The 27,441-nt window shown below is 51.8% G+C and overlaps 1 protein-coding gene across 5 annotated transcripts in view; it reads left to right on the top strand.

The window, feature by feature from the left end:
* Positions 1–27,441, top strand: part of INPP4A (inositol polyphosphate-4-phosphatase type I A) — a 148,636-nt gene that overhangs the window by 107,447 nt on the left and 13,748 nt on the right. For 3 of the 5 annotated variants that reach the window (XR_013830997.1, XR_013830998.1, XR_013830999.1), the window contains 8 exons: positions 2,749–2,921; positions 3,721–3,844; positions 4,581–4,707; positions 4,999–5,139; positions 7,344–7,441; positions 9,719–9,831; positions 11,820–11,974; positions 20,659–27,057. Coding sequence is in view for 2 of the 5 variants with exons in the window: in XM_079940581.1 (XP_079796707.1) it covers positions 2,749–2,921; positions 3,721–3,844; positions 4,581–4,707; positions 4,999–5,139; positions 7,344–7,441; positions 9,719–9,831; positions 11,820–11,974; positions 20,659–20,791 (1,064 nt within the window). In the remaining 3 variants the exon portion in view is untranslated. Of the gene's footprint in view, positions 1–2,748; positions 2,922–3,720; positions 3,845–4,580; positions 4,708–4,998; positions 5,140–7,343; positions 7,442–9,718; positions 9,832–11,819; positions 11,975–20,658; positions 27,397–27,441 lie in introns of those variants that run through there. The other 2 variants (XM_079940581.1, XM_079940582.1) reach the window with 2 other exon arrangements.

Here is a 27,441-nt window from a genome sequence, read left to right as displayed (position 1 = left end):
TCGTCTTCTGTGAGCTCTGTCACTTCCAGAAGCTTTGGTGGCCTGTCCACAGCTGATGTCAGATGGACTAAAAGGTCCCCTGCCAGGGGTTCCTTTAGCTTTTCCCACAGAGCTGTATTTAGTCTGAGTTAGAACACGCCATTTTCTCTCTCTCTCTCTCTCTCTCCCTACTTTCTCCTTTCCCTCCCCTATTAATGAGGAAAAAAAAAAAAAAATACACAAAGCAAAGCTACCTAAAGTTGCACAGTCCTGGCTTGGCCGCCCATCAGTGCATGTTGCAGGTGAGCAGTGAGGTCGGGAGCTTGCCCCACAAGGGGCATCGGCTCCAGCACGAAGGGTGCTGCTTAGGCACTGGTGTTTTTTGTTCATTGCCAGACTTTCTCGATGTAGGAGGCAGAGTAAACCCCTTCACCAACCCTAACGTCCCAGACACCTGTACTTAACTAGGTTCTGGTAGAAATCTCATCACTGTCCCTGAAATTTATTTTGTTTGGAAGTTCTGAAGTTTGGTTTCCCCTCGCGTTGACCCAAAATGTATTAATCCCCAACGACTCTTCGCTGCGTAGTCAGATGTGTGTACGAGTGGCCATTCTTTTTGTGTGTCTGGGAAGACACTTAGCCTTTCTGAGGCTTTCCTTACCCCTATTACTAGTCCTCTCTCTGTGGATTAAGTGAGAAAACAGAGAGTGAGGCACTCACAGGTGTTGATTTAAGGGCTGGTTGATGCTCTCATTGAACTCCGGAGCCATCCAGACACGCTGAGCCCTTCTCTAGGCGGACATCAGGCTCAACTCCCGCCCAGGGCCACATCTCTTCTCCAGAACAGACCCTGAGTGCTTTTTTTTAAACCATTCTTCCAATTCTACAGTTTTTTTCAGTGTCTTTTTTTTTTTTTTTTTTTGGTCTGGTTTGTTGTTTTTTCTCTAATGCAGCAAAACTAAGTCATTCTTATGTGGATTTTGTTTAAACAGAAGTAGGCAGAGTAAAAAATTGTATGCAGAGGGCTTGCTCAGTCACATAAGACCACTTGTATATTCTGATCATTTTCAGGTTAAAATGATCATGAGCTGCATAGTGATTACATATATATATTCAGGTTAAGTGGAACAGAAAGTAAAATTGGCAACACTTGCTCTAAGAGCATTTACTTCTGAGGTGAAGCGTAGTCTTAATGACTGCCTACCTTTCCCAAAACTACTTGGCTATTAAAACTTAACGCCCATTGGCCTTTTCTGACAGTTGTTGAATATAATTGACATGGATTCAACAGAGTTCTTCAAAGAAACAAAAACGTGGTCTCTGAGAATTTTAGAGGAAGAAAGACGTGGATATTATCCACAACAGTCACCCCGTTTCACCGCGAAGGGCCCCTGTGGCTGAGGGGTCAGGGGACCTGCCCACGGCTCACCCACCACTGCTCAGTGGCAGCTGGGGCCTGGGACTCACATTTTCCACTCCTCCATGCAGGGTTCTTTTCCACTGTGATTTATTTGCCAGGACCTTTTTGCTGTAGACTTTCTAAATGTAAGCCTGCTTTTTTCCACTAGAGGTAGAAATCCTTGTCCGCGTAGAGTGTGTCTGCATATACACTTAGATCATTTCCAAATTTTGAATGGCTACGTAGACTTGAAAATCCGCGTTGACCAAACACTGAGTGCAGGGAAGTCCTTTTGTAGGTTTTAGGCGTTTCTCTGAATTTGTTTCTCAGCAAAGCGTGAAGCACACAGTTGGAGAGAGCAGAACCACAGCTCCCTTCTCTCTTTTTAAGATTCTGTTTATCTGAGACGGAGCTGACCATCCTAGCAGCTGCACTGCTCACGAGGCCAGGTCCTGTCCTGGGTGGGGCGACGGCCACGGGCATCCTGTGACCCGCATGCACCCCATCCTAGGAGGGTGCCCTGCCCGGGCTGCACACCACTGCCTTCGCCGTGCTCCGGGTGGGGCACCCAGTGGTGATGATCCAGTGCCTATTTCTGGGCTTGGTGGCCTGTTAAAAAAATATAACTGATGGGGGCATGTCTTTTCTCGTCTAAATGTCTTCCAAATAGGAAGGACCGAGAAGAGCCAAAGCCAAAAATACCTTTCACTCTGTTTTTCTCCCCTGAGGTTCTATTTTTAAAAAGTTGTTTTGGTACAGGGTCAAAGTTTCCTTATATTCCAAAAACTGAAAAACCCCACTAAGCCAGGAATAGGGGGAGTCTGGCAGGAAGGTGGCGGCGGGGAAGAAAGCGCAGGAGGCGGGGACGCTGAGGGCTGCGGCTGCGTAGGCGGGGAGGGTCCTTCCGCAGTCGTGGGTGGGGCCTGCGCCCGCGGCGCAAAGGCTCGGCCAGGCTGGGTTGGCCTTGCTCCGGAAGCCCGGGGCTCTGCCTCGCCACCTGGATCAGAGAAGCCAGACAGCAGGTACCCCGCGAGGGATGGCGGTGCCGGGAGGCACTGGCCTCCGCAGACACAGTGTGTCCTTGCTGAGTCATGACTCCCAGAGCCCGCTGTCATCTTGCTCGAAAGGAACAGTCGGGGCCGTGAGTGTGTAGAGTCCCCAGAGGGGGTGTCGGTGGTCCCCGAGGAGGGCTGATGGTGCGTTTGCTGGAGAAGCTTCAGGCTAGGAGGGCAGAGAGCGGGGCTGAACTTGGCGCCACTTATGGGCCGTGCGGAGGCGGGAGGGGCAGGCGGGGTGGTAGGGCCGGTGCGGGACTGGGGGCCGGGGGCCTTCGAAGCGCCACCTTCTGAGCCGACCGCCCCTCGTGCCAGGTGAGTGGAGCGAGGCCCTGTACCCCCTGCTGACCACCCTCACGGACTGCGTGGCCATGATGAGCGACAAGGCCAAGAAGGCGATGGTCTTCCTGCTCATGCAGGACAGCGCGCCCACCATCGCCACCTTCCTGAGCCTGCAGTACCGCCGCGACGTGGTCTTCTGCCAGACGGTAGGTGAACCTGTCCCTCTCTGCCGGTGAGGAAACCAGCGTGGCGCTTTGCCCTCCCGCCTGTGGCTTTGCCCGTGTGGCCTGAGGCCTGGGTGTTGGCCTTGGAGGGAGGGGGAGGGGAGCTGCTGGATCGCAGGTGCTCAGGACAGTCCAGCTTCACACCTGCTCCCTGGGAACCTGCCCCAAGGAGCCTGGGGTCACACCGGCCCTGGTGCCACCTTTGTTCTTCCCTGCAGAGGAGTTCATTGAGGGAAGACGCGCAATCTGTGTTCTGGTTTATAAAGCAGCAGGTATTAGGCCCGCTCAGGCACAACTCTATTCCGGTGATTTCGATTTCCCTTCAGAGGAGGGAAGAGCTTAGATGAGCATCACCAGTTCTCAGGTGCAGTCATCTGATTAGCAGAGTGAACGCTGGCAGAGGCTTGGTGGGTTCTCTGCGGCTTCCTGTCCCCACGAGGCTGGGGCTGTGCACGGGGCACCCTGTTCTCCGCTCCTGCCCCTCGTCGTGAGCACCCCGCTTTCCAGCCGGTGCTGCTCTGGATCTTCGGGCATAGAGGCCTTTCCTTTCACCGTGGGGAAATCATTCTGGGCTTCCAGAAGGTTCTGGCCCAGGAGTGACCCCAAGGTCGGGTCGGAAGCTGAACCAAAACCAGACGGACCTTTGGAAGCGAGCCCTCCCGTGGCCTCTGCACTCCTGGTCCCAGCCCCCGAGGGCGAGGGGCCGCCGCAGGCAGAGCAACGCGGGTGCAGGAACCGGGGCGGGCCAGGCGCGAGGTGAGGCGGTGTCTGTTCCCTGCAGCTGACGGCGCTGATCTGTGGCTTCGTCATCAAGCTGAGGAACTGCCTGCACGACGACGGCTTCTTGCGGCAGCTCTACACCATCGGGCTGCTCGCCCAGTTTGAGAGCCTGCTGAGCACCTACGGTGAGCCGCCTGGGCTGGGCTTGGGAGAGCCTCCGTGTGTGGCCCCCTCTCGTCTCCCTGAGTGGTTTTCTGGTACACAGGTAACACGTACTGATGAAAATGTATCCAAACACCCCGATAGGTAACAAAGAACTAAAAAAAGCCCTATATAGTTACACACAGGCACACACACACACACCCGCTTGTGGCCCGTTTCTGCACCCACTAAATTATTAGAAGGAAAGTTGCTGGGTCACACAGTAGGAGTATTTTAAAAATTTGTTGGTATTTCCAAATTGTCTTATAAATGCTCTCTTCTCCTCACCTTCGTTTTCTGTTTATTTCTTCTTAGAAGGTAAAAACGGATAATTTTTTTAAAGTATTTGTTAATCTTTGGAGTTCTAAGACATTGAAGAAATATCAAAAGGTCTAAAGAATACGGAAAGATCACAACACCTAAAGAGCCGGCTTTGCCTTCTGAGGTTCCCACGTGTAGGTCCCCCACCCCTCCCTTCGCCAGGAAAGGGCCGGGAACTACAAGGCGTGGTTGCACCAGCTGCGCTTTTTAACGTGGCCATAGGACTTCAGTAGTGGGCTTTACTCACGGAGAAGTGAGGCACTTGGACAGCCTCCCCCCAACTCTCACCGCCTCGTCACTGCCGCCCTGAACTCATCGCTGTCCTTCGTGGCCACGCTGAGTCCAGGGGAGAGCGCAGGTCCCCTCTGCCTGACAGCCCTTTCCCTCTCTTGCCTCCAGGGGAGGAGCTGGCCATGCTGGAGGACATGAGTCTTGGGATCATGGACTTGAGGAACGTGACCTTCAAAGTCACTCAGGCTACTTCTAATGCATCAACCGACATGCTGCCCGTCATCACAGGAAATCGGTAGAAATGTTTTTCTGATTCTCAGAACTAGCGCAGTTTTCATCTGTGTTCATCACATGTGATGCACGTTTCATTTTTGCTTTATTCCATTGCATTCAGCTGGAAACGCTCATCCCAGCCCGCTACACTCATTTCACAGCCCTGTACAGGTCGGTGACCGGCAGCTAGGAGGTCTCCGAGCTGGGCCAGGCCGCTGTCCCGTCCTGAGGCCAGCAGGGCCTTCCTCTCCTTGCTCGCCTGTCTCGCATCTCCCTGTCGCAGGCCTGACCCTCCTCTTCTTCTGCATTTCAGGGATGGCTTTAACGTGCGGATCCCCCTGCCGGGCCCCCTGTTTGACGTCCTGCCCCGGGAGATCCAGAGCGGGATGCTGCTGCGGGTGCAGCCCGTGCTCTTCAACGTGGGCATCAACGAGCAGCAGACGCTGGCCGAAAGGTGCGTGCCGGGCCACCTCTGTGGGCCAGGGGCTGCATCCGTCGGTCGCTGAGCTGCTGGAGAGCGTGTACTTAGTCCTCTTCGGGCTCCGAGGGCCACCTGGACTTTGTTATCCCTCCTTCCTTTAAGTTCAGCCACATACCGGGCTCGTCTTTGGTGCTGGAACACAAAGATGAACCAGACGAGGTCCGTGTCCTCGAGAGACTTGGGCTGGTAGCAGAGAGAGGTGGCTGCGCGGATTAAGATGAATGCAGGGAGTAGGGGCCCTAGTGAGGTCTCAGGGGGTCTGGGAGGGCTTCCTGGAAGTGGGTTTTAAAGAGTAAGTAGGAGTTGGTTATATGAGGAGGTGGAGGAGAGACCTGGCGTCCCAGGCCAAGGAGCCTGAACAGAGGCAGGTGGGGAGAAGCCACGTGGGGCCGGAGGCTCAGGTATCAGGCAGCAGTGAGCAGGGGTGAGGACGGAGAGGCCTGGATGGCAGGCATGGAGCCACACCTTGGTCCTAAAGGCCTGTGCCTCGTGAACTCCTCCAGGGTCACCTGCCAGGCAGCAGGGAAGAGTCACGTGTGCCCACGTGTGCAAGAGTGTGTGCAGGTGTTGGAGAGGAGGAGGGGATTGGGTGTGTGTAGCTTCTAATGACCTTCTGTTGGTACGTGAAGACCTTTCCTGTCACGTCATTACATGCATGTGATCTATGTGTTTTAGAACTGAAAGATATCTGAAAGTTCTTGCTGTTAAGGACATGTGGTCTCCAGGACGACATGCCATATTCCTGTTGAGCCTCTGAGCCCAGTGGTCAGTGTCCATTGATCCCCAGGTGTAGGGTCCTCCCCACACGGTCGGAGACCTTTCAGTGGGACAGGACACCATCAGAGTCACATCTGAAGAAGGTCATCTGCCGGCCATGTGCTGGAAAGATGTGAGGGGCCAGATGTGACGAGGGGGTTGTCGGGAAGAGTCCGGGCCAGAGGCGGTGACCTGGGTCAGGCAGGGGCAGTGCAGATGGGAAGGGACAGACTAGAGAGCCGAGACGTGGTCTTCAGCGGGGCAGGTGTGAGAGGCGATAAGGAGAGGAACAGAGCAGGCCTCTAGGTGGGTGGTGAGTAGCTGGTCCTAACCGGGAGAGGGGTCATGCTGGGGGCAGTTGGAGAGCTGGCCTTAGGCTGAGGGCGCCAGCCCAGGAAGCAGAGATCCGGAAGGTGTGGCCAGAGGTGAGGTGCCCACTTGAGGGAGAGCGGGCAGTGTCGGGGCCCCAGGAGGAGGTAACATCCCCTGCGTCTGGCAGCCGCTGTTCCTGACTGCAAGAGTGGTTTCTGAAAAAGGTGTTTCTGGAAAGGTTTCTGCAAAGGGTTGAGGCCAGGCCAGATTGGAGTGAGCAGAGGGCCAGGTGGCGGAGGACAGGGCAGTGGACGGGGGACACGGGAGGCAGGGTCTGTGCTCTGCTTGCCTGTCTGCTCCTAAACAAGGCCAGCTCACCTGTGTCCCAGGGTGACCCCCGGGGAGCAGGTGCCTGGAGGAGAAAAAGGCATTTTGGGCATCAGGGGTGGTCGGGTTGCGGTGGACCCACAGGAGGGCATCCTGCCCCCCGAGGGATGACTTTGGGACTGTGAAGAGGCTGCCATGCACGGAGGTCGCTGGGCAGGAAGTGGTGGAGGGGGCGTGCGTCCAGGCCTGGAACTCCAGGGCTGCGTGTTTGATGAGCACCTGCGCCTTCCTCACGGGTGGCTTCCCTCCCAACTCCCCGCGGACCTGGCTCCCTGTGTGGTGAGGGGAGGGCTGGGGCCCTGCACTCCATCCAGCAGGAACAACTGCTCGGGTCTGGTCATCCAGCAGCAGGGCGACTTCCGATTTGAAGATGGGACTGTCCTGATTCCCCAGCCAGAGCCCCACTGCCGGCCCCACTCCCGGGCGCCTCCGGGGTGGGAAGACGGGGACCCGGGGCCGCGCGGCAGGGCTGCCCAAGGGCCTGGGTGTCTCGCAAGCATGCCTGTCACAGGTCACGCAGGGTTCCTGCTCATGAAACGTATTCAGACTTGTCACCAACACGGGAGACATGACCTTAAGCTTGGGGGGAGGAACGTGGCTTAGAATCTTGACGTGCGCCACAAGGATCGAGAGAATCGACATCGTTACCTTTAACGCGGTCACCATGGCGCTAGAGACAGCGACATTAGCCAGCTAACGGTGTCCCCCTGTGACCTCTGAAGGTTTGGCGACACGTCTTTACAAGAAGTTATCAACGTGGAGAGCTTGGTGCGGTTAAATTCCTACTTCGAGCAGTTTAAGGAGGTTTTGCCAGAGGATTGTAAGTATCTCTTCACCACGGCAGGTCCCCACCCGCTGTTTTTCGTCCCTCGAGGGGTTTGAGGTTTGCTTAGCGACCTTCTGATGCTGATGCTGACACCCCCCTGCCTCCCGCCCTGTCACCAATGTGGTCGGCTGCTTTCATGCCCGGGGTCACCGTGCAAGACACGAAGGGGCTGAGGACAGACCCTGGGGAGGGCTCGCATGGAGGCTGGGCCAGGTGGGCGCAGAGCCGAGGGGCCCCGCTGGCGTCTGAGGGGCATCTCACAGTCGCCATGTGGCGAGGCTGCAGTGGCGCGGGTGGGTGACCACGCTGCACGGCCTCGAGTGGCCGGAGGCCGGCAGGGACTGAGGGCTGGCAGGTGCGGAGGCAGGAAACATGCCTGGAGCATGGGGGATGGAAGGGTCTTAAAGGCCCGAGCGAAGGGGCTAGAAAAACAGGCCTGCGAGATGCCAGAGGATGGCAGGACTGGAGATCCTGCAGGGCCAGGTCGGGGCCCGCGAGCGAGTGGGGGGACATGGTGTGGGCACGGGAGCTCAGGCAGGAGGCCTCAGTCTCCCCATGAACTGAGGGCGTGAGCCCAGCACTGGGCTTGGTGGCCGTGAAGGAGGCTTGGGACGGGTGCTGCTGGAGCCGTCGAGGCTCTGGCACTGACCACACATCGGAATTCACTGGAGAATCTGGGAAAATCCTCTGGCCAGGGGCCCAGCTCAGAGTGTAGAGGGCGGGGCCTCGGCCTCGGGAGTTTAGAAACTCCCCGGGTGATCCCCGTGTGCTGCACCAAGCTCGAAAGTGACGACGTTTAAGAGTCAGTAAAATGCTTCTCTGAGGACTCAGCTGAAGGATCCCAGATAAGCAGGTCATCCTCGTGTTCTTCCACAGTGCTCATAGTGACCAGTGACAGATCTGTCAAGTCCTTGCACGTGCCAGGCCTTCTACACACTTGCCATGAATTATCTAACTGATCCCACAGCAGCCTTGGGAGGCAGGCTTGGTTTCATACCCATTTGACATATAGTGACACTGAGGCATGGAGGGCAGGTCCCCCAAGGAACCTGGGTCAGGCCAGGTGGCCTGTGGCCAACACCCACCTTCCGACTGCTCTGGAGGCGGGGACAGTGCCGGCTGCCCAGGCTTGGACTGAGGGGACGGGAGCGTGTGCTGGGCCAGCCCCCTGGCTAGGGCACCCTGAGACGGAAGGGCCACGCTGGGGGATCAGGAGCCTTGTGGTCAGGAAGGGGGAGACTTGTGCTCAACGTTTTGGAGGGCGGCAGTTTCCAGTGAGACATGGCCCCAGGGGTAAAGGCCCGGGAAGGGCGAGGCCTGCGGGATCAAAAGCCGGTAGCACTGCCCACGGCCCAGGACGCCGGGGGTGCCGCAGCCCGCGTGGCCCTCAGCCCGGTAGTTACGCTCGTCCGCGAGGCTGAGGAGATGGGGCCCACCAGCAAGCGCCCCCAACTCTGCTGGGGCGCCAGTGTCGCTAACTGGGCCAGAGGTCAGGTCGTGCGTCTCCTCCGGGAGGCTCTGGTTCACAGCCTCTGGGTTCCCACAGCCCCCGTCACGCGCTGAGCCCTCGGGCCCGGTCCCCGGAGCAGCGTGGTGCTGGGCACCGAGCAGCAGCGTGAAGTGGTTGGCACGGGATCCTGTGTGCGCCGGGAAGGTTGTGCGGTGGAAACGGGTGCATAGTTTCATCCCACAGTTGGTGGTGATTTGCGGATTCAGGCCCCCTGGCTGTTTTCCGTAGATGGGACCTCGAGGCTCGTCTGTTCTCCTCTGGTGGTCCTGGTGTTTGAAAATCCCAGGCTTCTGAGGTGAGGTGGTCTGACTGATCTTCCAGCTGGAGGGGTCCTGGAGCGGCCTGGACACTGTCGCGTTGGAGGAGGCTGCCCTTCCCACCTCCCCCAAGGGTGGCGGCCCCCTCAGTGTCGCCACCCCCGGCCCTAAGCATCCTCCAGCCCTGGCGGCAGTTCTGAAGACCTGATGGATCTCCCTCACTCCCTCCCGTTCTCGATGATCCGAGCTCCCCCTCCAGCCCCTCGAAAGAACTGAAAGGAGGCCAGGTGGTTGCCCTTTGCAGGTGGCAGTGAAAGTAACGGAGTGCTCACCGTGCTGGCCACCAGGCCCAGTCCCTGAACACAGGCCTCCCTTCTTGCTTCAATCACACTGAACCTCTGGCTCCGGCCGGGACTCATCCTTTGGCCGTTTCCGGCGGCGCTGGCTGCCGTGGGCTAAGTCCCCGTGGGCGGCCCCAGCTCCATGACCCCGTCTCTCTTCCAGGCCTACCTCGATCTCGGAGCCAGACGTGCCTGCCGGAGCTGCTGCGGTTCCTGGGTCAGAACGTGCACGCCAGGAAGAACAAGAACGTTGACATTCTCTGGCAAGCTGCTGAGGTGAGGGAAAAAATGTTAATAACAACAACAAATTAAAACCTCAGCCAGGAGTGAAGAGAACAGGTTTCTTCATAAGGACACAAAGAGAGTTGCTCGCGAGTTGCTTACCGTAGGGCTGCCTGAATTCCGATAAGCCTGACACAGAGTCTACCCCCTCGGACGTGGAATAACCAGGCTGGTGACAGTTGTCCCCTTCCGAAGCCCGCACAGTGATAACCAGCTAGAGCTCACGACCTGCTGCATCTTTTAATAGGTTCAAAGGGAGATCTCTGGGACCTTTGCCATCTCTTTAAACAATATTTCTAGTACACTGCTGCTCAGATCTCCTCATTTCCCCTGAAGACCTCAGATACTTTCTCACCAATTTGTTTGTGGAGTTCCTGCTCTGAGCCCGGGTATCAGAGCAGTTTCACAGCTCGTCATTCACTCAACCCTGGTGAGGGGACCTGTCCACACTGGGACTCACACACACAGTTGGAATATTATTAGTCGGGCCTAATTCACACATGGGGAGACCCGCCAGCACCCCGAAGTGGCTGATAGTCCCCCCACAAAGCCTGGAGCCTGGTGCTGCCGGCTTCCCTCTTGTGCAGGGATGCACCTGTGGCCACCCTGCTGCACCTTCCAGAACCTCATGGAGCTCTGGATCCACCATCTATGAGTGTAACTTTCTTTGACCCTGTTTTTAGTTTGGTTTATGCCACGCGTCTGGGTCATGAACTCTCCAGCCTGTGGAATTTAGTGAGCACGTCCCCGTTCACTTCATCAGTTATGGTTTTATTAATTCACTCTTCACCTAGCTTAGGGGCTGCTTAGAATCTTTAAAAAAATTGTCATCTGTTCTCACAAGATGCCCGTCTTCCTCCTGATGGTCGTGGCTGAACTTGCTTGGGTCCTTTCTGTCTTGTCCTCCTTCAGACACAGTGCTTGGGGCCACACTGCCCTCTGTGGAGCGGCATCCGTGGCCGTGGTCTCGGCTGGGGCCTCTTGGCCCGAGAAGCAGCCGCGGGGCCGTCTGCAGGGCAGCCTGCAGCTGGTGTTCTTCTGACAAGAGCAGGTCACGGAGCCCAGTGGCGTTAGGCCACGTGGTTCTTCGTGAGATACCCACGTTGTTCTCACAATGCAGCACCTCCTACGGGTCCACAGGCCCTTATCTGAAGCTCTCGTGGGCAGGTGTTAGAATTCACAGGGCTCCACATTTCAGAAAGGTGATACGGTATACAGTTGGTACCTAGGCGTGTGAAAGGGTGCACATCACCTGTGTGTAACGTGCACCTGGATGATTTCACATCCCCAGGGGATCTGGGGCAGCACCCTGGAATCAAACTCCTGAATACTGTCTTACTGAAAAGTATGAATATGTATACAAAATGGGATAAATAAAAATTGTAGATAGTTTGACATCCACTTAAGAGCTGGTCATGTTGCCAAACAAGGCTGCCACAAACTTTATACCAAAAAAAAAAAGTCTTTTGTTCTAGAGCTTTCTCGATTCGGGGACTGTGTGCCTAGGATTGCTCCCAGTGATGCAGAGCAAATGCTCCCAGGTGTCCTTCCATGGGGAGACGAGGTGCCCTGAGGCGGTCTTTTCTCAGCAGGGGGGTTGCCCTCCACGGGAGCTCCTCACTTGGGAGGGGAGGTGCGCTGGGTCCTGTACCAGGGCCCCGGGTCGAGCTGGAGGGGAGCCTGGTGGGCAGGAGGTGGCCACAGGGAAGTGGGTCTGCTGAGCTGTTCCCACCTGTGCAGACGAGGAAGCGTGTACAGACCAGTGGGTCTGTGCTGTCACTTCCAGAAAGGCCTAGAGACTTGGCGGGGGCTGGGCATCCTGGGAGCTCTCTGACCTACCCCAGGGGGTGGGCAGCAAAGGGCTGGTCCGGGCAGAGCTGGGAATGTGGCTGAGCAGACGGCGGGGCCCCCGGGAGGCAGCAGCGTCCTGTGGGAGAGGCCTGTGGGAGAGGCCTAAGTAAAGCCTGCCTTCCCGTTGGCAGGTCTGCCGCCGCCTCAATGGGGTGCGGTTCACCAGCTGCAAGAGCGCCAAGGACCGCACGGCCATGTCGGTGACACTGGAGCAGTGCCTGATCCTGCAGCACGAGCACGGCATGGCCCCGCAGGTCTTCACGCAGGCCCTGGAGTGCATGCGCAGGTGAGTCCCCCGGGCCCGGCGGCCGCGCTCTAGTTTGGCTTTGGAAAATTCCTCCACGTCTGCCGAGTCAAACTCCAGGCCCATCACATCCAGTGTCCTCTTGAGTCAGGGGGGGGAAAGAGCCGGCACTGTGTCTGAGTGGGACCGCACTGAAGCGGGCGAGCCGAGGCAGCGGGGAGGGAGGTGGTGAGCTCGGAGGCGGCCGTGTGGCTGCCCTTTGGTGCCCGGTGTGCCCCGGCCACTCATCTTGCTGTGGGTGCGACTCAGAGCCCGGGCATCCCAGCAGGCCCCGGCTGTTCCCATCCCGCGTTGTCTCTTTTCAAACCGAGGGGAGACCGAGCGTCCGCAGGCTGCGCCGGTTGGCTCCGCTTCTCCCAGTGGTGGGCTGGGTTTGCTTTCATGAGCCCAGTGTCCAGTGAGTGTTTCCTGGCAGCAGCCCCTCCCCTGTCCCCGTGCCGTGGCCACCTTGCCCTAATGATGTTCTGATTCCGAGGCAGCAGGCGTGTTTGCAAGATGAAACCTGGGACTAAAACTCTGTCCGCTGCCGAGCGATGCCTTGTTTCCGGCACTGCCGGGGAGCACCTCCCCTCACATACCAAAAGAAAGGATAAGAAACCTGCTCCTCCTGTCTTCTTCCATGTGGCCGCCAATGCTGTTCTAGTCTCGTTTCCAAGTCACTTCTACTGAGTGTTCTGTACCATTTGTCCTCTCACCAAATTCTTCAAAGCATTCAATTCTCTTATCCTTTCTGTATGTCTCTGCCGTTTCACCTTCTCACAGTCTTACACGAAAGCGATGCCTGAGCGCCTGCCTCTTGACAGTAGCGTTTTGTAGAACTGGAACCATTTGTTCCTGTTTGGTCTTTCCAAGTTCACCCAAACCTCGTGACCTCAGGGCTGCCTGTTGATGCACTTTTAGAAAGTTCACACTCTCCCTGCCTCGGCCTCAGGGAGGCGGTGGGGTCTCAGCGTCCCTGGTGCGGTCAGCTGCGAGGTGGAGGGGAGGACCGCGCTCGTGAGACGCAGGCCGCCGGCTGCAGAGAGACGAGAAAAATGGAGGGACACAGCTCTAGCTGTGGGGCAGATACTAGGATGAGGTCCGTGCCGTAGGCGCGCGTCAGGCGTACAGTTGGTACCCCTCTATCCAGTCTTGGCTTCGTGAACACATTCGATGAGAACAACAGTTTGTTCTGACTGCGTCTGAGCACAAAGGTCTGGGGCGACCAGGGAGCAGGTGGCTCCTTAGACACACGGGCGGCCCCATCTGCTGGCCTGCAGCCCGCCAAGGGGCCGTGGGCAGTTACCCACACGTGCACAGGTGAACTGGGAGGCTTACAACACACGAGCCTCGCTCACAACTTTGATCACGTGGGTTTCCTTGTAGGAAAATCAGAAAATCCACATAAGCCCCTACCCCAGTGACTCCCGCACCAGCCCATAGCCCACAGGACGATTCTCCGTATTCCTGCTACTACAAGGAACACTGCTAACATCCTGATGCATGTTCAGATACATACGTATGAGTGTGAGTGTGCTTAACCCACACATTGGTCAACTTACCCAGTCCCTGAATAGTACACAAAACATATGCACAAACAGATGCAGTTAGATGTGTAATTCTGCCCACTGTTTTAGTCTACTGTTCTCACTTAACTGTCTTGTGAGCTTTTTTTCAGGTTAATGAATGTGGGCCTTATCATGTTTAGCACACCATAATTTATCCAATTTGCTGTCCTTGAATCTTTAAGCTGTGTACAGTGTGCCAGCACTTTTAATAAGGGTGCAGTGAATACCCTTGTGTTTTCTCCTACCCACGTCTGCCCTGTTGATTCCTTAGGTTAAAGAGTGTACACCCTTGTAAGGCCTTTAATACAAATTGACAGGTTGTTCCCATACCAGTCGCACCCAGTGTCCCGGGGGCCTGCCCACCCACCCTCCGGGTAATCATCCTGCCACTGCTCTGAGCGCTTCTGAGCCTGGGAAGTCGGCCTTGCTTTCCTACATTACGGCAGGGACCCCGGGATCCTGAGTAGGGAAGGACCCTCCTCCCATGGGACGGGCATCATTCCCTTGGCCTCCCTCTGCTTCTCCGAAACCCCCATCTGTCTCCAATCATGGATGTCTTTTTAAAGTTTATTTAGGTTTTTCTGAATTTTCTAAAACCTCTGCCGTGAACATATGTTACCTTAATAATCGTTGAAGAAGTTATTCAAAACCAAAGCAAAGCTCGATGCCATCTCGCCTCTGCCGCCCTCGGGATCCTCAGAGCACCAGCCCCGGGTGCCGTGCTCGCCACCCTTGTCCACCCGACCTCATGCATTTGTTTCCATGTGACACTGTTACCCCACCCCCACCCCCACCCCCCGCCGACGTCTCTGCTTTTTGGATTATCCCGTGTGGGGAAGACGTGTGTGCTCATAGGCTGCAGGCCCCAGGTGGCTGGTCGGTAGCTGGTGTTTCTGGCTGCGGCGTGGCCAGGAGCCGCGGGGCAGCCCGGAGCCCTAAGGAGGCAGCAGGTGGTTTGGCCATGCCCTGCGGTGGTTCTCTTGCTTTCTGGCTTGCGTCTTGCCCGACGGAGGAGCAGAGCACGCAGGCAGCGGGGTAGGGCGGCTGGGGGGCAGGTGGGCTGGGGGAGGGGCGGGGCTGACACTCGGCTGTCTTGTGTCCTGGAGGCCCCGGGTGAGCACTGGCCAGTGCGGTGCTAGCAAGTGCGTGACAGCCAGCTCTCTCCAAAAACAAAAACAAAACCTGATCTGTCTGGTTTGCCAATTTCTGTGGCATAAACACTCCCGCCAGCGCCTGTTTCAGGCTGCCGAGCGACACCACAGACCAGGGAGCTGGGAAGAGATGCGCACGCTTGGCTTTTGCCGTCGGAGCCCATTCCAGCTCCCTGCTGGTGGTGCCCCTCCGTCCCCAGTGCAGGGACCGAAACACAACAGTGGGCCTTCCTAAGTAGCCCCAGTGGCCCCCGAGACTGCCCTGGCGGGGGTCGTGACCCCGTGATCAGTGCTCGTGGCATGAGAAGCGTCCCCCCGTGAGAATGGCGCATCCAGGGTCCTCCGGGAGCCTCACCTCAGCACATTTCTTCGGTAGCACCAAAGGGGGACAGACCCCCAGTTTCCAGTGAGCTGGGTTGGACTCCATTCTTGGTAGACCCCATCTCACAGAACGATGACTCGGAACGGTAGCTCACACCCTGCCGCTGTAAGGCGAGTCTGGTGAGGGCTCTGCCTGCAGTTGATACTGAAGGGAAACGGTTATCGTGTGAGTGTTTAATCAGGAGGCAGCTTTGGCGAAATAAGTTGCACCACCTGCCGCTCAGGCACCTGTGAGAAGGTCAAACGCCCCGATGGTTCTTCATGTTCAGCTTGCTCTTTGGAGTCCACGTCTGGCCGCATGTGCGAGCATGGCAGGGCAGCATGGCGTGTGCTTGGCAGCCGAGGGTGTGAACATGGAAAACCATTTAGTCGGCCTACACGTGTTTGTTTTCAGTAGATTACAGTATTTTCTTCTTATTTTCCCTTCTCTTTCTCTCCTGTTTTTCTTGTAACTGTGCTCGTTTTGTTTTGGTCCCTTTTACACCCTTTTCTGCATATCATCTTTTTCTTTGTGTTGTGGCTTCATTCCATGTTTTTTTAAATCTTATCTTTTGGTTCTCCTCTTTTTTCCCCACACTTTTGAGAAAATCCATTGCATGTATCTCTCCTTTTCCTTTATTTTCTTTCCCTTTTTCTTTTCCTTTCTCCCAACCTTCTTCCTTTTCACAGCATTGGAACACGGGAGGTAGTCACCCAGAAGAACTTGAGCGGCCTGGTGCCCATCCGAGACTTAAGACTAGACCCCAGCCTCCTCTGTTCCGTCCCTTTACTAGCTCTGAGCCCCAATTTACTGATTGCGTGGCTCTTCCTGAGCGTAGCATACCTGGTGGCCAAATTGCGTTGCAAATGAATATCGTTATGAGAAATTAACAAATCACCAAAAAAAAGTGCCAGACATGTCCAGCCACCGTGTACCCGACTGGACAGAAGGAGCGTGTCAGAGCATGGTCCGCCGAGATGTATTTCATGCCTTACAGTTTGACATTTTGTTGTTCTGAATTGTAAACACCTGCCAAATTATTTCACCAAGAGGATGTGTTCATTTAAATTCTGTAGCGTTTTCAGTGCTTGTAACATGTTCTTACGGAGCTCTGTTACTGCTTTGTTTAGCTGGCCTGGAATTACTTGTACCAAATCTCTTACCTTCTGATGTAAAACTATTTATTACCTGTATTATCTCTTGTGCCCTGTTTCCTAGAGAGAGGAATTCTGTCAGGAAAGAATTTGTATATTTGATACTATTCTTTAAATGTACTGCTAACCCTTCCTTTCCTTTTGAAGAGAAATGAAAAGTGTAGATGCTTTCTAACTGGCTCATCTAGATAAACCTATTTAATAGGACATGTACTTTCTGCTTTCATTTCAAAGCGTAGTCCCTGAAATTATAGTAGCAAACAGTTTGCAGAATTATAACATTTCCTTGCTTACGTTACTATTTCCAAGTTGGGATGACACAAAGCTGTGAGGACGGTAGCTCATTGTATCAAATCAGGCACATAAAAGTAACATATTGCATGTGACTTTAGAATTACTCTTTTAAATCTTTGTCATTAAACTGATCCAGGAACAAATGCACAGAGTAGCAAAAGGCTGTTGAAGTTATAGATACATTTATTTTTCTTGAAATAGCATTTTTCATCAAAAAAAAAAAAACCTGCTTTAATTCCAGATTCAAGTCCAGATACCTTTTCTCTCTTACAAATCAAATATGGTTAATTATGAAAAAAAATCAAAATTTACCAAAAAATAAGGTCCACTTTTGGGCAGTTGTGCCAGATGGAGGTGTGAGAGAGAAAAGGTCACTTTGGTTTCTGTTCTTATCACTCTTAATTTTAACACGGCAACGTCTGTAAAATGGGAGGATTTGTAACCTTAACATTCCTGTGTGGAAAACGGTGGCTGGACACCTCTGAAGGCAGCAGAGTAGATGACAGGGAACCCCACAGATCCTGCATGAGAAACGGGCGGTGGCTTCTCTGTTTTCCAGCTCCGATTATGTTGTGCTTCTGTTTTGGCCCCCAGCTGGCTTTCCCATATATTGCATTTTATGGAAGTGGATTTCTTTTCACCACTCTAGAAACATTGGAGTGAATTTAGAGAAGCTGGCTTTTCCAGAAACTTTACCCCCAGCCATGCACGCAAACCCAGTCCACCACAAAATCTGGCCTCTCCATTCCCTCCCCCAGACTTCCAGAACTGACTCTGGGGTTTCTCTGGTTTGGCCTCAGATCTGAGTCTGGGTTCCGGGAACTGTAGAGGCAGTTACGACTGCAGAAGCAGTGGGGGACAGAGGGCAGGTGCAGACTTTAAATTCTAAGATGAAGGGGCATCCTCCTCCCTGCTGTGTCCTAGACCCGAGCACTGGGGGAGCCTGGGGCAGCTGAGTCCACTCTCCTCACAAGTGCAGTGTGGTCGCTCTGTCTTTTCTAGAATGAGGTGGCTGCTCTGTGGCGCAGCTCCTGACATCTGTCAGGAGGGAGTCTCTCTTCAGATGCCAAGTGACTGGTGGTGTTGAGTTGTAGCAACATGACACTAGTCACAGGTGAAGTCCTGCCAGCCTGTGACTCTTGTGGAGAGGTGTGTCCACCACTTGTCCTCCTCCACATCAAGGTGTACAAGTCGACTTTCTGAGACCATCTCGTTCCTTTATTGGAAAGAGGGCAGGCAGGGCCTACGGTTCACGTTCCATAGCTCCTAGCCTGTTCTGGGTAAAGCACTCCTGCCGCCCCCGGGGTGACACGTGCTGTGCCCGCCTCCGGGCTGGCAGAGACCATGCGCAGATGAGGGAGGCCCTTCTGACCCCACAGAGTGTCCCCTCCTCTTCCCGGGTGCCACCGCCCGCCCAGCAAATGGGGGCCGCGGCCAGCTAGACAAGCGCCCCCGCCCCCGGCACCTCCCGCGGGGCCTCACGGACATCATGGCCTGTCCCCAGCTGTCTGCCCCCGGCTGTCATGGTGCCCACCAGGCCTTCCTGTAGGCTTGGCTGCTAAGATAAGAGAAATGGATGGAAGGAGAGGGGCTAAGATTCTTGGGTTTTCTCTTCAGGGGTGGGTCAGGAGGTAGTACGTTCTAACTGCAGTCACGAGGTGAGATGGAGACAGCGCACCACGAGATCAGACGAGGCTGGGGGTGGTGGTGCTTTAGAATATCTGAGCAAGGAAGCTCAGCGTGCCTTTGAGCTGAGTTTTCATGTCGCCAAGGCCTTACGAAGTCAGGCTAAATATATATTTGAAATCTTTCCTGCTTTAGTAAGTAACAGGCAGGATGAAACAAAGATGGGAAGATGATTCAAGAAAGGGGAGTCACTGATACTTGGTGAAGGTTTTCAGGTTGCTTTTGAGCTAATGCTAGCGCTGAGGCAGTGTCAGCGCAGGTGACTAGATGTTCAGGATCACCAAGACACTCGTGTGTCCAGATGAGTTCTGAAGGGGAAGATCCCCTCCGGAAAGGAAAAACAGAGCTGTCACTAAAATTAGTTGCCACTTGGGGTTTCAATTTTAATTTTTTGTTTTAAAAAATAGATGTCCTTGAAATAATTTATCGATATAATTTAAAAAAATCATGTAGCTTTGAAATAATTAAATCCCTCTTTCTAAAAATCTATCCAAGGCCACCTCGGTGTGTACTATAGACTCCTAAAAATAATGCAGCCGTTGTGAGGGATCAAAGTATTCTGCCTTAGGACGCAGGCTGGCCCCTGCGGCAGGAAACACCAGTTACCACAGCAGGGGCTTGCCTCTCTCCACAACTCAGGCCCCAGCCCCAGGCTGGAGCTTGTCTAAACACTGGGTGATAGAGTCAGCGTGTGATCAGCCTCATTAGTCAGATTTTGTAAACTCAATCCAAATTCAAACATTTGAGGGAAAATAAGCACAATTTAAAAATAAAGTGTAATCTTGACTGTAATTTCATGTGTAGTATATATTCAGCCAGCTAAACCAGTAATCAGCCTCTTTAACATGTAAATAAAAAGGTAACGTCACAGTTCACAAATTCTTCTTCTTCGTTCCTCAAAGCAGTTTGACATTTACTACTGATAGGTAGTTTTTGAAAAGTGTGTACATTTCTTTGTAAATGGAGAAGCCATATCTGAAATAGTCCAATAATGTAAGAGCTTCCAAAGATTAAAGAAGCACCTATATAGCTTCTGCTTTAAACGGAGTATTTTTATCTGATTATTGGATGTTAGACCCACATGGTCTTTACTTACTCTAGGGCTCCCTGCTCGTATGGCCTAGGCGCTCAGTGAGGATGACACACATGTAGCTGAGGGCTTTGAGGCTCTCGTGACAAGAAAGCATATCTGAGTTACTAAATTACTTAATATAACAAGCAGGTGGATACTTTTCTAAAATACCCGAGTTTATCTTCTGAATAAAATCACTGTCTTACCAAAAATATTTTTCATGTTCTTAATAATGAGATTGTCATTTTCACTTCAAAAGGCTTGAGCAATTGCCACTGATATTTTTTTAAAATGCATGACATAATGGACTTCAGACAACTTGAAATATTTTTTTTAAATCACTGTTTCTTGGTAACTGCAAATTTTACATCTCATAAAGGGGATTTTGTACTAAATTTAATAATTAGTTGATTTAATTGCTAGTCTTAGAATAATATAAAACTATGAACTTACACTGTGCTATATAGGAAGTCATTCCTATTTAGAATCGCTTTTGCCTGTGAATCTCATGTCTATCGGAACGTTTCCCAGAGAGCTCCCCTGAGGCTCCCATTCGGGAATGTGAGGCCTGCCTGACAGCTCATCCTCCTGTTGAGCATTTGCTTTGCCCACTGGGTTGCCAATGACAACCCTTGATCAACGCAGCAGCGGAAGAGGCTGGTGGCAGGTTCTCTAGGGAGGGGCCCCTGTGGGCTCTCACTGGCTCAGTGGCACTCTTGAGAGAGGTGACCACGAGGGCAGCTCACCTGGAGAAGGTGACCTCGGTGGGGTCACTTCTTCACGACGCCCCAGCGCTGAGAGCCATGTAGCCGTCGCACAGCCCGCGGCACTGCTGTGTGCCCGGGACAGCTGTCTCCCAGGTTGAGACAGCATGTGACAGCCACCTTCTTAGCCAGATGGTTTTGCTACATGTTGAATTCTGCAAGGAAGATCAGCATTTTGAATTGCAGACGGTTAACAGCTGTTGCTAATATAGAAAAATGCAGCTTTTTAAAGGCTTTTGGTAAGAGTAGCACTTTTTCCATTTAAATTGCTATGTGACAGAACCTCTGAACCACTAGTTAGGATAGACCCCTCAGATAACCAGACACGAAATACATGAAACCATTACCTTAAAAAAAAAAAAAAAAAGGTTGTCCTCCACTTCGATACAGTGCTGCTTTTGGAAATGCAAACCTCGCAGTCCCATACAGCCTGTGTCCATCTCTGTGCTTCTTAATTGCCTTGTTCAGAAACCCGCCATCTTACGTGTGTATTGTCGTAAATGAGTCTGGCATCCATTTAAATGAATCAACCTTTCTTTTAATGCTATGAAAATAATCAGTTCATTTCATCTGAGTTTAAGTCTTTTCTTTTTTCCTTTTTTACTGCTGTCATTTCTTGTGCTTGTTTTTTCCCCAGTGAGGGTTGTCGAAGAGAAAATACAATGAAGAATGTTGGAAGTCGCAAATATGCGTTTAATTCCCTGCAGCTGAAGGCTTTCCCCAAGCATTACAGGCCTCCTGAAGGGACTTACGGAAAAGTTGAAACATGAACACACGGTTTCCTCTAATTAGCTGTTATGTAATAAATGTGGGTACCCTCTAGTGTCATATATGAATTCTTCAAGAAGACCTGAAGGATTGGTTTTTACTTTTATGTTTTTAAAACTATTTCACTAAAGAGTCTACAGAGCATGTTTTTTGCATTGGAATCCATAGCAGGTAATGTTGGGCTCACTAGTGTGGAGAGTTAACAACTGCCCATTTAAACAGCCTTCAGCCATAACCACACAGATATCAACAGTTACCTGTATGAATCAAGCCAGGTGCGTCTGAAATGCTAAGACTTTCTAAAACGCCCACTTAGGCAGCTGCACACCTCACTTATTTTTCTACTGAGTAACTCAAAATTGAGCATTGATTTACAATCTACTTTTTAAAAATCTCCATGTGAAACAGTAAATAATAGTTTAAATGATTGGATCCCGGGCAGACCACTAAATGTTAAATGTTAAGGGAAGTTTTGGGGAAAGACGCTCGCTCTGTCTCATGTGGCCAGGGCGAGTGCTTCTGGTGCATCAGCCTGCCTGTAACAGCACGGGTGGAACCAGGAGTTGAAGTAAAGGCTGATAAATCAGCCTGAGATAAGACTTATTAGAAGACAATACCTGCAAAGCCGCCTGCACAGTAGGGGCCACCCCTTCCCTTAAAGAACAGGGTGTCTGCTCGAGGGCATGAGGCCAGCCGGCTCCTGTTGCCTTATGCCCCGTGTGTAGTCCACGGCCCCAGGGCACGTCTCCCCTTCCTCCCCAGGTCAGGACCTCGCATGTGGTATTGTCTGATGCCTCTCAGTCAACAATGGGGGATTTTGCATAGAGACAGTGGAAGCCTAAATATTTTCGAAATTGGTGTCCTCTGGTGGGTTTCCCAATTTTTTGTCTTCTAGAAGACAATACAATCATGTTTGAATGTCTGATGAAAGTGTCTTTTAGGTCTGCAATATTGTTACTACTCATTCTGTTATGTAAGATGGCTGTTGAGAAAGTTGAGATATCTCCTAAAATGAGATTTTGAAAGGGATTAATGGACCATAAAACTTAGGAATTTCATAGAAAATTATGTCTGGTCATCTATTATAAGATGATGATGAGTCATCTGCACATAGCAGAGTTTTTTCTTAGTTTATATGTTTTTATCAATTGTTTTTATCATTATGTTTACATGTTATTTAAAAGGCTGTAAAAGAAATGTATGTGGCACATATTCATGATACTGATCCTAATGACTTGTGAACCCTTAGGAAGTTCCTTTACCTAAAATTCTAAATGCTATTCTTTGGGCTCCTCTAGAAATGCCACTTGGAAACACGTAACAGGCCTGGGCCTGGGGAGCTGAAGCACAGGCAAGACCACCCCTTGGCAGGGACAGAGGGTGGGCATCAGGTAAGGGTGGAACCAGGTGACCTTTCAGATCCTTTCCTCCTCAGAAGTCAGTGCACACCTGGAGCCTGCTGTCTCCTGACGCCCACTGGTGAGTGTGAACTGGTGTGGAGGGTGAGTCAGTGAGGGACCCTTGGTGCTCACCAACCCCTGCACAGCTGGGTTCACTGTGGAGGGCGGAGGTGGAGAAACGTGTCCCGCAAGCCCACTGCACAGGTGGCAGCAGGTGGTGTCAGATTCTCCTGCTGGGTCGATCCATGTGCAGAGACAGCTTCCAGTATGGCTGATTTAGTCTTTCACCTCCACCGTTTCATTTAATTTGTCATTTTCTAGTATCTATATATTTCCATCTTTACTCATTTTAACATCATTTTTTAAAACTCCCTTGTATTTTTAATGTTACTCATACAACTTTCAGATTTTTTTTTTTTTTTGGTCTGAAGAGCATTACCTGCATTTACCAAAAGGGAATATAGCAAATGTTGTCATCTGTTAGCAGTTTTGCATGTGGCACCTTTATGTGAGTATTTTCCTAATTTTGGCTTCATGTTGGATCACCATAAAAGTCGAAGACTTGGCTAATCACGTAGAAAATATTCAGGTTTCAGTATTCCACCTGAGCGCTACTCCCCCGCTCCTGTGCGGTAGTCAGTCTCACGGCGGCGCTGCACGATTACAAAGCTCGTTGAGTGGGGGCCACATTGCCCATCGTGGTGGCTGCAGGTACCCAGGTCACACGGGAGCTTTTGAGTTTTCAGTTGGAGAAGGAAGGCAGTTGTACAGGTTCCCGTAAAATAGAGGTTCCATCAAGTGCTCCTTATATAAGGCACCCATTTAAAAAGAAACGTTGAGACACTGAAAGCTCAGATGTGACGTGGATTCTGTGAAAGCGTCTGCAGCACAGTTGCCTTTGGTTTCCTTTAAAAACGTACAAATACTGTATAATAAGTTTTGTCCCTACACAATTGTATTTGCCAGGCTTAGTGCATTAAGGTACTTTTATTTATTTGTTTTGGACAGTATTAATATATATAAACATATAGTTACCGTTTTATATATTCTTAGCTCATTCAAAGCCATGTATGCTGTAAATGTGCTAGTCTTTAGAATGACAATAAACAACTAACGAGATCATTAAACCTGGTCTGCCTGATTCATTCGGATACATTAGGAGGACTGGTTCTGTGGCCGGCATCTGGCTGGACCATCTGGCTGGACTGCTGGGCATTGCATTGAGTGCTCAGTGTTTGTAAACATGAGACATTTCTGTTTTATAATCCTGTTTTCACTTAGTTGGAAGTAGAGGGCAGTGAGGTGTGGGATTCAGCTTCAGACAGATTCGGATCCCTATCCTGTTCTGCCTTTCACTGGCTGGTGACTTTGAGCAGCTTGCTTGCCCTCTCTGAGCCTCCCTCCATGTGCTGAGTATGAAGTTGCTGCTTTTGCCCTTGGGCCCAGTGCACATCAGATTTTGCGTACACGCTGTAAGAGTGAAGTTCCTCCTGTCTCCCCAGCCCTGTGGAGATGCTGCAGTTAAGCCTTCAAAGCCAAATGCTCTGGGAGCTCCTCTTCTCAAATACAGACCCCCAGGCTGGGGGGCCTGACATGGGGCTCAGAACTCTCACTCCTGTGGGGGAACCTCTGCCATATAATTACTCTCCAGTTTGGGGGTCACCCACCCCCTCCCAGGGGTATGGGATTTGACTGTACTGCGAGTGTGCCCTTCTTACTGTCTCGTTGTGGTTCCTTCTTTACGTCTTCGGTTACAGAATATCTTTTTTGGTAGGTTCTTACCTTTTCTTATCGATGGCTGTTCAGCAGTTAGTTGTGATTTTGGTGTGCTCACGAGAGGAGGTGAGCTCAAGGTCCTTCTACTCTGCCATCTTGTCCCAGGAACCGAGGAAATTTTAATCCAGGGTCATTGTGCTCTCCAGATCATCGACCATGACCCACAGTGAGTATCAGAGAAAAATCCCCTTATGCTTCCAGCAGGAGAGAGAAGGAACCACTCATGAGATCTGCGTGCTAAGTGTGGACACAGTGGGCAGTGTGAGATGATTGGCATCAAACGTTCCTGAGTGTTAGCTGCTGCTCATACCCTCCCACGTCCGTAAGTGTGGGTGGTGTCAACTCTGTGGGTTGCCTGGCCACCCGTTGTGTGACTTGCTGAAATGTCACTCCGTGAATGGTCTGATTCTTCATTATGTTGCATCTTGTGCTCGGCACACGTGCCTAGGGATCTCCCTTGGATAAATTCCTAGCAGTAGAAATGTACAACTAAAGGATAATTTCAATGTTCTAAATTTTTGAACTTTTAATACTACCAGAGTACTCCCATAAACTACCACCTGGAGCACCACCTGCCTTTCCCTTTCTCATCGGAGCTGGGACGGCACCTTGTTTCACTTCCATTCCTTTGATAACTCTGAAACTGAACATCTTTTATACTTATATTTGTGCTTCTACTTTTGTGACTTCGAGTGTACATCTTTTTCATATGACTAAGTGTTTTTAATACACAGTCTGTTCACTCTGTCACATTTTGTGGTCTTTTTAAACCTACTTGTCAGCTGTCTTTTCGTTTTGTTGATGGTAGGTAGGGGGTCTACAGAAGTGAAAAAATCTTATGTGGTGATATACACCTGTCTTTTTCTTTTTGCTGTTTGTTGTGAAATTGAGTCCCGGCTTCCCCACTGGGGTGACACAGCTGGCCCCCCACCCTTGTCCATGAGAGGGTGTCGTGCTGTGCCCTCGCTGAGGGACAGCACCGCACTTGGCACCTTGCACATGCTTGGTTTAATTCCATTTATGGTTCCTGCCTTTGCTGATACTGAGGTTACTTAAAAAATATTCACCTGTTCTTATTATTTCTAGTACGTACATGGTTTGTTTTACATTTAGAACAATTCATCGGGAATTATTTTTGGCATAAGGCACATGTTGTAGTGTTTGCTACGGTCAGCACGGCTCCCTCCTCTAAGCCAGCCCGAATGTTGCTCCTTTAAAGATATAAGCAAGGGGAGACGTTTCAGGACACTGGCCACTGTCACCGTGCACTTCCTCCTGCCCCTCCTCGATGCCATCCTGGGTTTCCGTTCCAGCCTGTTAGTGGGTGACTTGGTTCAACCTGGCTGCTTGGTTCTAGGGGCGGTGACTGCAGAGGTTCTGATTGGAAGAAGGTAAGGGGGGCTGGCGGTTGGAGTTTCCCCATTTGTAATTTTGCTGAGGACAAAAATGATCAGCTGTTCAAAGGGCCGTTACGTTTGTAACTTCCTTACAGGCTGTTCTAATGGGTCTCCCCTCTTTTTAAAAATTTTTTTATTGACGTATAGTTGATTCACAATGTTGTGTTAGTTTCTGGTATACAGCACAGTGATTCAGTCATATATATGTATACATATTCTTTTCCATTACAGATTTTTACAAGTTACTGAATATAGTTCGCTGTGGCATACAGTAGGACCTTGTTGTTTATTTTATATATAGTAATGTGTATATGTTAATCCCAAACTCCTAATTTATCCCTCTCCCCCCTTCCCCTATGATAACCATGAGTTTTCTGTGAGTCTGTTTGTTTTGTAAATAAGTTCACTTGTATCATATTGTATATTCCACACATAAGTGATATCATATATTTGTCTTTCTCTGACTTACTTCAGTCAGTATGACAACCTCTAGGTCCCTCCATGTTGCTGCAGATGGCATTAGTTCATTCTTTTTTATGGCTGAGTAGTATTCCTTTGTGTATACATGTGCCACATCTTCTTTATCCATGCCTCTGTCGATGGACACTTGGGTTGCCTCCATGTCCTGGCTATTGTGAATAGTGCTGCTGTGAACACTAGGGTGCATGTGTCCTTTTGAATTAGTATTTTCTCCAGGTACACGCCCAGGAGTGGGACTACTGGACGACGTGGTAACTCCATTTTTAGTTAAGGGACCCCCCACACCGTGTCCACAGCGCCGGGTTCCATTCCCCTGAGCCCCTTCCTGAAACAGCAAACAGCAAGTTGGAACCAGTTTTGAAGTTTTCTTGCAAGATCCTCCTCAGCCTGATGTGTTCCTATGCTGCCGTCACAAGGTGGACCTTCGGGCACAGGGCCACCCCTTAGTCACATGACAGAGCTTCTGGCACTGCCGTCTTTTCTGGCCTGGGGAGTGCCAGGAGCCTGGGCCAGTAGAAGGGCCTGGCCTCAGGTCTGGACATCCTGTTGTGCTCTGGGCGTGGGCCCTTCCAGGACCAGCACCTACGAGCAAGCCCTTGTGAAACTCTCTACTTGCAGATGGACAAACTCTTCCCTTACAAGCCTCTATGAAGAGTTGACTTTTCAGGAAGTTGTAGTGCAGGTGCTGCTCTGCAGTGTATGAAACCCTAGTCCAGAAACAAAAGGTTCCCTGGAAGGGGACAGCTCAGGGCGCCTGACCTGCCCTACATGCTCATGAGGGTTGCCCAGAGGGAGGGCAGAGCTGCCTCACAGGTACTGATTACCTTTACACTTTTAAATGTACCTTCCTCTCAAAGGCCCTTTCCAAAAGTAGAAAGTAATTAAATTTACAGTGGATAAAATCCAGTATTTGAGAACAGGAAGGAAAACAGAAATGAAAGTGAAATAGGGGTGTATGTCAACCCAAAACATTTTTCATTCCCACGAGCACGAAGCAGCACAGGCACTGGCAGGGGGAGAAGTGACAGGAGAGATGGAAACTTCTATTTAGCACACTCCATGCTCCCACAGGATTCTGGAAGCAGAACAGCACTGGCCAGAACTGACAGTCCGGCGCCTTGTTTACGCTGACCGTGGGCAGTGACACCAGCACAGCAGATGTCAGCCTACAACGTGTCTGGAAGCCGAATGTTGACTTTTAGGTGGAGGGTGCAGGTGGGTTCTGTGCCGTGCTCTGAACTGCAGCGGGGCCCTGTGAGTGGGTGTACACAGGTGCCCCCCGCCCCCAGCCGTGGCCACCAGGGAGACTGCCCCAGTCTCAAGTTACAACTCTATCCTGTGCTGCCCAGGGGAGAATGCCCCTCCCCAGTCTATGCTGAGATTTGGCAAACGGCTAATAACGTTGTCTTTTTTTTTTTTTTTTTGCGGTACATGGGCCTCTCCCGTTGCGGAGCACAGGCTCCGGACGCGCAGGCTCAGCGGCCATGGCTCACGGGCCCAGCTGCTCGGCAGCATGTGGGATCCTCCTGGACTGGGGCACGAACCCGTGTTCCCTGCATCGGCAGGCGGACTCCCAACTGCTGCACCACCAGGGAAGCC

This window comes from Stenella coeruleoalba, assembly GCF_951394435.1.
Source record: "Stenella coeruleoalba genome assembly, chromosome: 13".
Classification (NCBI taxonomy): Eukaryota; Metazoa; Chordata; class Mammalia; order Artiodactyla; family Delphinidae; genus Stenella; species Stenella coeruleoalba.
This window is presented reverse-complemented; position numbering and strand designations above follow the sequence as displayed.